The 12,251-nt window shown below is 41.5% G+C and overlaps 1 protein-coding gene across 3 annotated transcripts in view; it reads left to right on the top strand.

Annotated features, from left to right (window-relative positions):
* LOC122539849 (potassium voltage-gated channel subfamily H member 8-like) overlaps positions 1 to 12,251 on the top strand; it is a 163,901-nt gene that overhangs the window by 137,005 nt on the left and 14,645 nt on the right. For all 3 annotated transcript variants that reach the window (XM_043674963.1, XM_043674965.1, XM_043674964.1), the window contains exon 14: positions 5,621 to 5,727. In XM_043674963.1, the coding sequence (XP_043530898.1) occupies positions 5,621 to 5,727 (107 nt within the window). The remainder of the gene's footprint in view (positions 1 to 5,620; positions 5,728 to 12,251) is intronic.

The raw sequence follows: 12,251 nt of genomic DNA, 5'->3' as shown, positions 1-12,251 counted from the left end.
TGTTGGGCCTCTTGCTGAGATTTTTGTATTATCGATAGTTACAGGTGAGGTGCTGGAAGACTGGAGGTTGGCTAACATGATGCCACTGTTTAAGAAGAGTGGTAAGGACAAGCCAAGGAACTATAGACCAGTGAGCCTGACGTCGGTGGTGGGCAAGTTGTTCGAGGGAATCCTGAGGGACAGGATGTACATGTATTTGGAAAGGCAAGGACTGGTAAAGGATAGTCAACATGGCTTTGTGCGTGGGAAATCATGTCTCACAAACTTGATTGAGTTTTTTGAGGAAGTAACAAAGGAGATTGATGAGGGCAGAGCGGTACATGTGACTTATATGAACTTCAGTAAGGCATTTGAAAAGGTTTTCCCATGGGAGCCTGGTTGGCAAGGTTAGATCTCGTTGAATACAGGGAGAACTAGCCATTTGGATACAGAACTGGCTCAAAGTAGAAGACAGAGTGATTCAGAATGGAGGCCTGTGATCAGTGGGGAGCTGCAAGATCAGTGCTGGGTCCTCTTCTTTTCGTCATTTATATAAATGATTTGGATGCGAGCATAAGAGGTACAGTTAGTCAGTTTGCAGATGACACCAAAATTGGAGGTGTAGTGGGCAGTGAAGAGGGTTACCACAGATTACAACAGGATCTTGATCAGATGGGCCAATGGGCTGAGAAGTGAGTTGGGAGGTCATGTTGCGGCTGTACAGGACATTGGTTAGGCCACTGTTGGAATATTGCGTGCAATTCTGGTCTCCTTCCTATCGGAAAGATGTTGTGAAACTTGAAAGGATTCAGAAAAGATTTACAAGGATGTTGCCAAGGTTGGAGGTTTGAGCTATATGGAGAGGCTGAACAGGCTGGGGCTGTTGGAGGCTGACCTTATAGAGATTTACAAAATTATGGGGGGCATGGATACGATAGATAGACAAAGTCTTTTCCCTGATGTCAGGGAGTCCAGAACTAGAGGGTATAGGTTTAGGGTGAGAGGGGAAAGATACAAAAGAGACCTAAGGGGCAAATTTTTCATGTAGAGGGTGGAATGAGTTGCCAGAGGAAGTGGTAGAGGCCAGTACAATGCAACATTTAAAAGGCATTTGGATGGGTATATGAATAGGAAGGGTTTGGAGGGATATGGGCCAGGTGCTGGCAGGTGGGACTAGTTTGGGTTGGGATATCTGGTTGGCATGGATGGGTAGGACCGAAGGGTCTGTTTCCATGCTGTACATCTCTATGACTCTGTTATGACAAGCCACCTGAACAGGATTGGATTTGAACTGTGAACATCTGGCTCTGAGGTAGGGACACTACCGACCGTGCCAGAAAGCCCTGGCCAAGCTTTTTAAAGCTGACCTTGTGTTGATAATTTTGCTACCTGAGGGTTGTCTACTTGTTTCATGAGGCACATTGTGTCCAATTGCCTGTGTCACAGGTATTTTGAAGTAAATGTTAACAAACATTAACAATTGAAACAAAATAAAGCAAAGAACTGGAGTTCTGAAACACAAAGTGCTGGAGAAACTCAGCAGGTCTGGAAGAGAAACAGAATTGACTTTCGGGTCCAGTGTCTCTGTCAGAATGAACAATTGTTGCACAGTTAAAAGAAATAAATTTCCTGCAGAAGAATGATCAATGGTTTTAATGATTTATTGATATTCTTCACTATTATGAGTTATTTTCTGTACAGTAAGAAAAATGGAGCATGAACAAGGACTGTAGGTCTAAAGCGTTTTTAGGATTGTACAAACTCCGCTATCTGATGCTCAACCAAAGTGACAGTTGCTCATTACTATACTTATTTTGACACACCAAGCACAGCTTGATTTTATTTAATTGCTATTGTGATCTGTAACACTTTAACTGATCAGATATCAATGCTGTCAGGTCTAAAAATAACAAATTGTGAACTTGCACTTTGAGTTACAATCCAACACAGGAACTGTATATTCCTGCAACGCCTCATACTGAAGAAAGAGTTGAAGTGCAACGGAGCTTTTGCGAAAAAGAATGGGATGGAAGGAGGCAATACATTATAAAACCCTTTGGCATTTTTCTTTGCTAATCCTGAATATAGCATGGAATGTGGGTTAGAAAACTGCATGAGTCATTGTCAAGGGAGGGTGGAAAAATAAAATAAATGAGCTGCTAATTATATTTAATTATCTGGTGCTAAAGTTGCAAGGAAAACTTAGGTGACATTACAGACAAAAGAATGCTAAAGTACAATTACTGATGTATAGGTGTGAACTTAAGAGTGTTTTTGCTTTGTTATCTTTCTAGACTCTTCAGAGTGCCTTCATGCTGCACCAGTGAGGTTAGATTCTGGTTGTAAAATGAAATGGTATAAAAATCTATTGGAAGAGTTTTGAATGGTTTAACTGCTGGCCATTTACAACCAGCCATGTGCACAGCCAGCCTGAGCAAGTGTGTTTCCATCCAGTGGCTGATGGAGAATGGCATAATTGAGAGAGAGTAATGCTAATTGAAAGTGGGAATGTGAAAGAGTTAAAGCAACTGTGGATGTAAATGGAGGTGTGGGGAGGATCTGGACAAGAGAAGTGTGCAGTTGGGAGAGGACAGAAAAGGAATTAAATTTAGTGGGAGACTGGCTGAACAGGAATGTAAATAGTACATCAAAATGTCAAAAAGCTGAAACAAAGATGAAACCGGGGTGTAAAAAAACCTTTAAATTCGCCATTAACCTTTTTATCTAAATTGAAGGTAACCATAATATCAGGGTGAAGCTAAATCTGTCCACCTTCTGAAACATTGATTTCCCATGTCAGTTTTTGAATTTTGATTTGATTTGGTTTTGGTTTTATTGTCCTGCTTACTCAAGTACAAAAGTACATGAGTATAGTGAAACGTGTACAATGTCACCACAAAACGTGCTACCTCTGTACAAGGTAGAAGGTACACAAACCTAAGAACAAGGCAGAATAACAGAACAAAGTCAAAAGTTAAACAGTGCAGTAATTATAGCATAACATAGAAAATAAAGTTAAAGGTTACACATTGCAGACCTTCTTAGGTATGAGTAGAAAATAAAGAAATAGAGATGAAAGTTCATTTTTGGCTTAGCAAATCAATACCCTCTACACCTGGGCAATTGCAAGAAATATGAGTTATACCGCACTTGGATGCTAACCTTCAAACCTGAACTCAATCACCTTGAATACACTAATCTCATTTGAGCCTTCACTAAATGAGCTTTGTTGGTATGAGAGGGTTTATCTACAATTGGGGGCAGCACAACCTCCCATGTATGGAACAACCTGATAAGTTCAGTGAGCCCAGACTCTCCAGCAGCTAGACTACAGTCAAAGGCAGCGTTAGCTGGTGATAAGAGGACAAACCAGCCTCCATGCTGGAGATTAACTCTTTCTGAATAAGACCACAAGACTATAAGAAATAAGATTGGGAGTCGGCCATTTGGTCCCTTGAGCCTAGCTCACCATTTAATAGAATTGTGGCTGATTCAAAATTCCTCAAATCCACTTTCCTGCCCTTTCCCCATAACCCTTGATTCCTAAACTGCTCAAGAATCGATCTATTACAGCCTTAAATATAATAGCCATTTAAACATTTTTTGTTAGATTTATATGCATGTACTTGTAGAAATCATTGATTTTTTTTCAGCATTGGTAATATTTGTTTTCCTCTGATTCAGATCTGAAATTTTGATCAGCACAAACCTAATCAACAAAAGATTGCACTGGATTACACAAACTAATTACAACTGAATTCATTCAGTGAAATGTCAACTGGGAGATTTTAGAGGGGCACAGGGAAACAGCAGCTCTGGATATGGGGCATTGGATGACTTGCAAATCTCTGTGCACTTTGAGATGCTGTAGATCCTAGAAACCAGGCAGCATAAAGAGGAGGAAAAGGATACCTTAGATTAGATTAGATACCTGTTGAATCTTTCATGGTGAGGGGAAGATATTATTGAAAGAATGGAGAGCCTGGTGGTAGCAGTTTAGGAAAAGAAAAATTGAGGAAAATAGAGGTCAGGAGCTGAGAACCAGGTGAACATGTAGCCATATACAGCTGCCAGAGCGATTGCAGAAATATGGGTGTCATTCCCCACTCCCGCTACGCAGTGCAGCTTCTGCATGGTCAGCTTCAGGGTACTGGCTGTACAGGATTTGTGTACTCAAAGTATCCACTTCTCAATGATTCTGCAATCACTGAATTTATCCTCAATGTAGAGTTTATCCCCTTCAGCACAATTGGCAACAAGAGCGAATTGGGACTGAGAGAAATACATCAGTATCTGCAATAAAGTAAATAGAATTTTTATTGAAAGCTCACAGCTTTACTATTTACTGACAGGTTTACTGCAAAAGCTTTAGTGATTACCAATTTCTCCTTGTGCCATTCTGTCATTGCCTCCCTTTCTGTTGTTGCTCTCGATGATGATCCTGTCATTCCAGTTTTATAATTTCCTCTGCTTCTTAAATGTAATTCTTAGCTCAAAAAGGACAGTGCCTTCTCTTTGGAGTTGGATGGTTTTCATTCAAGTCCAAGTCAAGAGGCCTGAAAACGTGAGACAGGCTGGTGCTGCGATGTTGCAGGTGCTGTCTCTGAAATAAAATCTTAAGCAGAGGCTCCACCAGCTTTCTGAGGTGGTATCATTGTAAAGGAGAATATTTAGCCATCAGCCAACATTACTAAAATATACAATGTGGCTAAAATAGTGCACAATTATAAAAATATACAATTGGCTTCATGGTGTTTGAGGGAACTTGCAGTGCCGAGAGTGTGGTGCTGGAAAAGCACAGCAGGTCAGGCAGCTTCCAAAGAGGAGGAGGATCAATGTTTCGGGCATAAGCCCTTCATCAGGAATTAGTTAACTGCTGTTTGTCATCTTACATCGGAAGGACATTGGCTGTATAGCCATTGGAGCATTCTGGGCTCCAAAAATCCCTCTCATTTTATTTCTCTTGTTCACTTCCTCACACTCTCTTCTGAAATCATCGAATGATTACAGTCCAGGAAGCCAATCAGCACTTGAAGAGAAATTCACCCGAGTCCCACCTTGCACCATCTTGTTCCTATAACTGTGCGAATGTTTTCCGTTCAGATATATAGCCAATTATCTTCTAAAAGCTTGGATTGAATCTGCGGCCAGTATACTCTCGAGCAGTGGACTCCAAATCTTATCCACTCGCCGTGCAAGAATAAAAACCTAATGCGGTCATCACTTCTTTTGCTGTTTGCATTAAATCAGTGACTTTTGGTGCTCGATCCTTCCACCAGTGTAAGGCAAATGTAAGTCACAAATTACATTTCCATCTGGTTGATACATTTTAAGGAATGTGTTCCAGTCATAATTTTCATATTTGAAGTTATCAGAAACTGAGTGCTGGGCACTGCAGACCTGTGGTTGTGAAGTGACAGGGTGTGTGATAGCTTAGCAGGGGCTGTAGAATCAAATGCGGCTCTGAAGGTGAATCTGTTACTTACTGTGTGTCGAGGTGTCAGTCAGTAAGATTCACTCGAGTCAGTTCCTGATAGAGTGAGTTGGAAATGGTACAGTCACCTACTGGGTGAAACATGAGCTTGATAGTCAGCACATGAGCAAGCAGTTCACATTTAATCTCTCACATTTTATTTTGCAGAATTGTTGATGGGATTGAAGACGATGGCAAGACATATGAAACACCAACATTTCACTTTAACGTGGATCAGAATTTTCAGAAGCTGACCAAAATTTCTCCAAAGAAAGGTAATTGACTGACTGTTTTTCAACATTTGGAAGGTTGATCCAAACCGGAAGTATTTAGGGAAGTTTGCACCAGAGTTGAGTTAATTAAAAAGATGGATCAAAAGGAATATTCTAAACAACATGTAGAGACTATGGATGATATAATATTGCATTGATATACTTACTAGTACCTTCTACTGCCAGAATTTGCTGGGATCATTGGCTGGGCTCAAGTTAAGGCCCTTCTCCGGTGTTCACATTTGCCCTGGAGAGTTGAGTTGGGGGGGCGGGGAGGTGAGCGAGGGTGAGGGGGGGCTCTGATGGCTTGATGTAGAACGATACCGATCGACTAAGTTCAAGCCCTATATTGACTGTGGAAGTTCATGGAAACTTCTTTCCTTGTCGTGACCCATGGTTGATGTAAAGTCGTGCCACTGAAGTGGGATAACTGCGGTCCCTTTCTAACAGGCAATGATGCCCACTATTGGTGGTGGACCATGGCTAACTCTTCATCCACCTCAGACTCCCACATGCTCTACAATGAATCACCTAAATCTTCTATTCTGTGGTTCAGAATCCTGCGAACCACCAGCATGGGTTGGTCATATTTGACTAGGTTCCTGAAACAAGCGTCATGCAAAACCACTGTTATGAAAATCCCCAATCACTTTTTTTTCTTAATGGTACTCCCTGCCATTAATCCAACAAGTAGAGCCCACCTCATGGCACAGTGAGTCCCTGCCTCTGATTCTGCCCATTTGCCTGGGGATCTGAGGCAATTCTAATCTTCACAAGCTGCAAAGTCCTTGAAAGAAACCCTTTGTAGTCATGATTTCAAGGGGTGAGGTGGGTATTTTAAAAATGCCCTGTTGAGAAATTGTCAGAATTCCAACGTATTTTTCTTACTTGCGCAGCTGCGAGCAGCATGGGTGTTAAGGTTTCTGTGTAACACCACTGAAGAAAGTGAGAAGATTTATGTTCAGCAGGTTGCTGTGATGTACAGTTAAATTTGCATAAGGCAGCACCTCAGAAACCAGGATACTTCACCAAGTGGCATTTCTGATCCCCTCCCCTCCTGCCAACACCAAAAACCGTACTCCTTTCGGTGACTGCTAGTCTTTCCAATGCAAATCAGCAGATGAAAGATGTTGCGACAGGATTACTGGTTTGTGGCTCTTTCCTGATGAAGTGATGAGTTCCTGTGCCCAGTTTTATGTTTTCCTGTACTTTGGAATAAAGCAGCTTAAATTCATGGAATCATGGAGTTATTCTGATGCAGAAGGAGGTCATTCAGCCCAACGTGGCTGCACCAGCTCTTCAGTTGAGCATCATCACCTCCTGCTACTCTCCTGCTTTCCCGCCTAACTTTGCACATTATTTCTATCCAAATAATCATCCAATACCCTCTTGAGGATATTTATTTAAAACAATTTGTCCATTCTGACATGCGTTTGAAGAAGTTGGGCGGCACGATAGCACAGTGGTTAGCACTGCTGCCTCACAGCGCCAGAGACCCGGGTTCAATTCCCGCCTCACGCGACTCTGTGCGGAGTTTGCACATTCTCCTCATGTCTGCGTGGGTTTCCTCCGGGTGCTCCGGTTTCCTCCCACAATCCAAAAATGTGCAGGTTAGGTGAATTGGCCATGCTAAATTGCCCATAGTGTTAGGTGAAGGGGTAAATTTGGGGAATGGGTCTGGGTGGGATGCGCTTTGGCAGGTCGGTGTGGACTTGTTGGGCTGAAGGGCCTGTTTCCACACTGTAAGTAATCTAAAAAGAAAAGTTAAGCCCAGTACATGTAAGCAGAAATCACTCTTCTCCAATTCATGGCACAAGGATAGAAGGGGTGAGAAAGAAAAGGATTGGAGGTGTGTAGAGATCATTGTTATACCACTGCCATATGGTCAGTGTATTCCCAACCCATCATGGAGCAATGCTTTCATCATGTTAATAGGAATGACATTCATTCCTGAATGTGGGAAATCAGCATGTTTTGCATGTGTGGTCTCCTTATGTAAGGAAAAATATAATGACATTGGAGGTAATCCAGAGAAGGTTCACTAGGTAGATTCCAGATGTGGAGGGATGGTCTTATGAGGTTGAGTAGGATGGGCCTGTACTCATTTGAGTTTAAAAGAATTAGAGGCAACCTTATTGAAACATGTAAGATTCCTAAGGAACTTGACAGAGTAGTTGTGGAAAGATGTGTCTCCTTGTGCAGGCGTTTAGGTTTGGAGGACATAATCTCAGAGTGAGGGCTCATTCATTTAAGACAGAGATGAGGAATTTCTTCTCTCAGAAGGTAGTGAATTTGTGGAATTTTTTGCCACAGAGGGCTATCAAGGGTGGGATGTTCGGTGTATTCAAGGCTGAGCTCAACCTATTTAATCAATAAGGGGACTAAGTATAGTGGGGATAAAACAGGTATTGGGGGATTGAGGATCATCAGATCAGCTATGATATTATTGAGTAACATAGCAGACTCAATGGGCTGAGTGGCCAGCTTCTATTCCTACACCTACAATCTTATTCACTAATTAGCATTTTCCATTGACTGGCTCAACCCTATCTCAATGAATGTCTGTCATGTCTCTGAAGCATATCATATTGACCAGAAGCAATCCTCATGTTGCCTTTATTGTGAGTGTAATCTAGCTTGATGAAAAAAATAGCAGTACTTTCCTATGAGCAGGACTTACTTCTGAGATGATTTGTCTCTGACTTTTAATGGTTTCTAGGTTGCAATGACAGCAATTCCAGGAGTTATGAACAATCTTCCTTTGAAGGTGCTGGACTGTTTCTGCGTTGCAAACTCAACCACAAATGGGCAAATAGTCACTCTTTAGGATTTTTACCAAGCTGCTCTACCTCCGGTATAGGTTCCCTGCCCAATGAAATGTGGTCCCTTGAATCTAGAGGGCAGCCTTTAGCTGCACTAGCATCCGGGCAGAGTTAGACCTAGCCAGAGCACAGGCTCCCCAGGCTGGCACAACCAGGCATTTAAACTCCATTCATTCCTTTGCTTTGGGAAATTGGAGGCCAACTAGAAAATCCCAGTGTCCTCCTTCAACTGCTTTTACCAAGGCTCTTCATGAGCCTCGTTTGTTACAATATGGATTCTAATGTACCTCTCCAAAACTTCCCACTGACCGAGGAGTGGCACTGGTGCCATTGCTAGAATAGTGCTTCCTTATTTTGTTTCTGCATGGCCATACTATCATTTTAAGATTATGCCCCATTGGGTTTCCCACCTGTGAAAATGCTTTTTCTGTAACTACCCAGTTGAGTTGCTTTGCGCATTTAATTTCACTACTTTTAGAATCCCCTCAGTGTGGCAACAGGCCCTTCGACCCAGCATGTCCACATCAAAACGCTGAAGAGTAACGCATCTAGACCCATTCCCCCTAACCTATATTTACTCTTGACTAATGCAACCAACCCTCACATTCCTGAACACTATGGGCAATTTAGTTTGGCCAATTCACCTAACCTGCACATCTTTGAAATGTGGGAGGAAACCAGAACATCCAGAGGAAGCCCACACAGGGAGAATGTGCAAACTCCACACAGACTGTAGCCCAAGGTTGGAATCAAACCCAGGTCCCTGGCACTGTGAGGCAGCAGTGCTAACCACTGAGCCATCTGCTGCTCTACATGATGTGAATCTATTATTTCGATTTACAAAACTATTATTTCTTCACTAAACAAAGCTTAAACAGGACCCACATTTTTGGCAATAAATAAATGTAACTTTATACAAAATGAAAACAGATGTTTTCGAGTATTAAAGTTGTTTTGAAATAAAAACAAATGTGATAAATGAGAAATCTTTGCCAATAAATATAATGAGCTCTTTGTTTCTTGTGGCAACAGAGATTTGAGAAATGTAATGACTGTACCAAGGCTAATTTGGAATTTTTAATGATTGTGGCGAAATGAAACTTGAAATTAAAATGAAATTGCAGGCTCCAAATTAGTTTTATTAATTTTTCTTTTTGTAAGTTTGAATGAAATAATCGACTGAGATCCTGTCAGCCCTCTCAGGTGGTTTTCAAGAAAGAGCCGGGGGGATTTCAGTCAGTATTTATCATTAATCAGCATTACTGAAATAATCATCCAGTCATTATCACATTGCTGTCCAAAGGAGCTTGCTTTGTGTAAATTGGCTGCCATATTTCCTACATTACAACATTAACTACATTCAAATGTTCTGTACGACACTGCGTGGGCTACTAAATGTTTCAAAATGTCAAGATGCCTTTGTGATTTGGGTCATGGGTCATTGTCTAAATGTAAGTGTTTCTGTTTATAGAAGTGTAGTATTTAACCTTCTGCTCTCCATTCATTGTCATTGTATCAGAAAAGGAGATTAATTTTCACACAAATGGTGTCCAGAGAGGAAACTTTGCTAAATGCAATTAGTCCTCAGGCTTTTTTGCCAGATGTATTGTACTGTGGTTAAAATGAATTGATTTTCTTGTCTGAGTTGTTCAGCTGCTATCAAACTAGATAGCGCTGGAGACATGGAGAAGGAGTAGGTCATTTCACCCCCTTGAGCAACTTGATCAGGTCATGACTGACTTGATTGAGGTCCTTTGACTTTCCTGCCTGCCCCTACTCAGAATTTGCTTCCATCACTTGGTCTGGGGAGAAATAATGAGCCAAGATTCCAAAATAGTTGAGTGATATCAGATGGAAGGAGTGTAGGAAATGATGAAACTCCACTGTAATGATCTCCACTAGTCCCAGATGGGTTCTACGTGGAACTGAGAGCAACATAGAGAAGTTGGAAATGTTGACATTGGAAGGCAATTTCTTTTTAAAAATAGGATTTGTAAAAATAGAGTCCTTGCCAGTCATTAAAGAATCAATCATGTGCGTGTTTTTGAGACTTCCTTTGACAAAGCAGTTGGTGTTTTTTTTTAAGAATGTAACTAGCAGAACAGATATGGGAGAACTAGTGGGCAATAATGTATTTAGAGCTTCAGAAGACTATCAAAAGGAGCAAGTGAGGACTGCAGATCCTGGAGATCAGAGCTGAAAATGTGTTGCTGGAAAAGCGCAGCAGGTCAGGCAGCATCCAAGGAATCAGGGCTGAAAATGTGTTGCTGGAAGAAGGGCTTATGACCGAAACGTCAATTCTCCTGCTCCTTGGATGCTGCCTGACTGCTGCGTTTTTCCAGCAACACATTTTCAGCGACTATCAATAGGAGACTGGTAAATAAAATTAGAGCACATGGGATTGAGAAGATATCCTGGTATGGATTGACAACTAGTTAACAAACAGAAAACAGACAGTAAGAATAAATGGGTCATTTTCAGGTTGGCAGGCTGTGAATATAGGGATATCACAAGAATCAGTCTTTGGGCTCCAGATATTTACAACCTATATTAATGATTTGGATGTGGAATTTAGGGCAGTATGGTGGCTCAGTGGTTAGCACTGCTGCCTTACAGTGCCGGGGTTGACTGTGTGGAGTTTGTACATTCTCCGTGTCTGTGTGGGTTTGCTCTGGTTTCCCCCATCAATCCAAAGATGTGCATGTTAGGTGAGTTCGCCATGCTAAATTGTCAATAGTGTTGGGTGCATTAGTTGGGGTAAATGAGGGAATGGATCTGGGTGGATTTCCCTTTGGAGGATCAGTATGGACTTGTTGGGCTGAAGGGCCTGTTTCCATACTGTAGGGAGTCTAATCTATTATCCAAGTCTGTAGAAGACATAAAACTGAGTGGGAGTTAGGTGTAATAAATTATTGTAGCTGGTTGTTGAGGCACTGAGAGAGTCCCAGACCTTGACTCACTCAAGTGGAAAGTAGCTGGGAAAAAATAAGTTGCGTATTTAAACAGCAGGCAAACATTAAAACAAAAGAACCAGAGAGGAAGAAAAGGGAAAGTTTGTTTTTTAACATGGTGAGTTGTTATAATCTGGGATGAGCTTCCTGAAAGAGAAGTGAAATCAGTTTCAATAAATCTTTTCAATCACACATTGCATATAGGCTTGAAAAGGAAAAGGTTTCCAGACTTTCTCTGAAGAAAGAGTAAGGGTGTAGGAGTAATCGGATAGCTTTTTTACACAGTGCCAACAAATGCGTGAACAATCAAATTGCTTTCTTCTATGCTGTAAGATTCTGTTGAAGACCATAACTAGTAGGAGCAGAAGAAGGCCTTCCAGTCAGCGACCTAATGACAGAGCTTCTACACGAACACCATTTTCTTGCAGTATCCTGATATCCTTGCTGTTTTAATATGCAGAAGTCAATTGACATCTATCTTCGAAAGACTCAATGACTGAGCTTCATGTCCTCTGGGGCAGAGAACTCCCCTTGAGAAATTCCTCTTGATCTCAGTCCTATATGGTTTACTCCTTATTCTGAGACTCTGTTCCTGGTTATAGATCCTCCATCCAGGAAAAAAATATCCTTCCCGCATCTATCCAGTTGATCGCACGTAAGAACTTTGTATATTTGGATGAAGTCACCTTTCATTCTTCTAAATGGCAGAGAATATGGGCCAAGTCTACTTAACGTTTCCTCACCGGACAATCCC

Source organism: Chiloscyllium plagiosum, chromosome 33 (assembly GCF_004010195.1).
Source record: "Chiloscyllium plagiosum isolate BGI_BamShark_2017 chromosome 33, ASM401019v2, whole genome shotgun sequence".
NCBI lineage: Eukaryota > Metazoa > Chordata > Chondrichthyes > Orectolobiformes > Hemiscylliidae > Chiloscyllium > Chiloscyllium plagiosum.
Note: the sequence above shows the minus strand (reverse complement) of the source record. Positions and strands in the feature narration are given on the sequence as shown.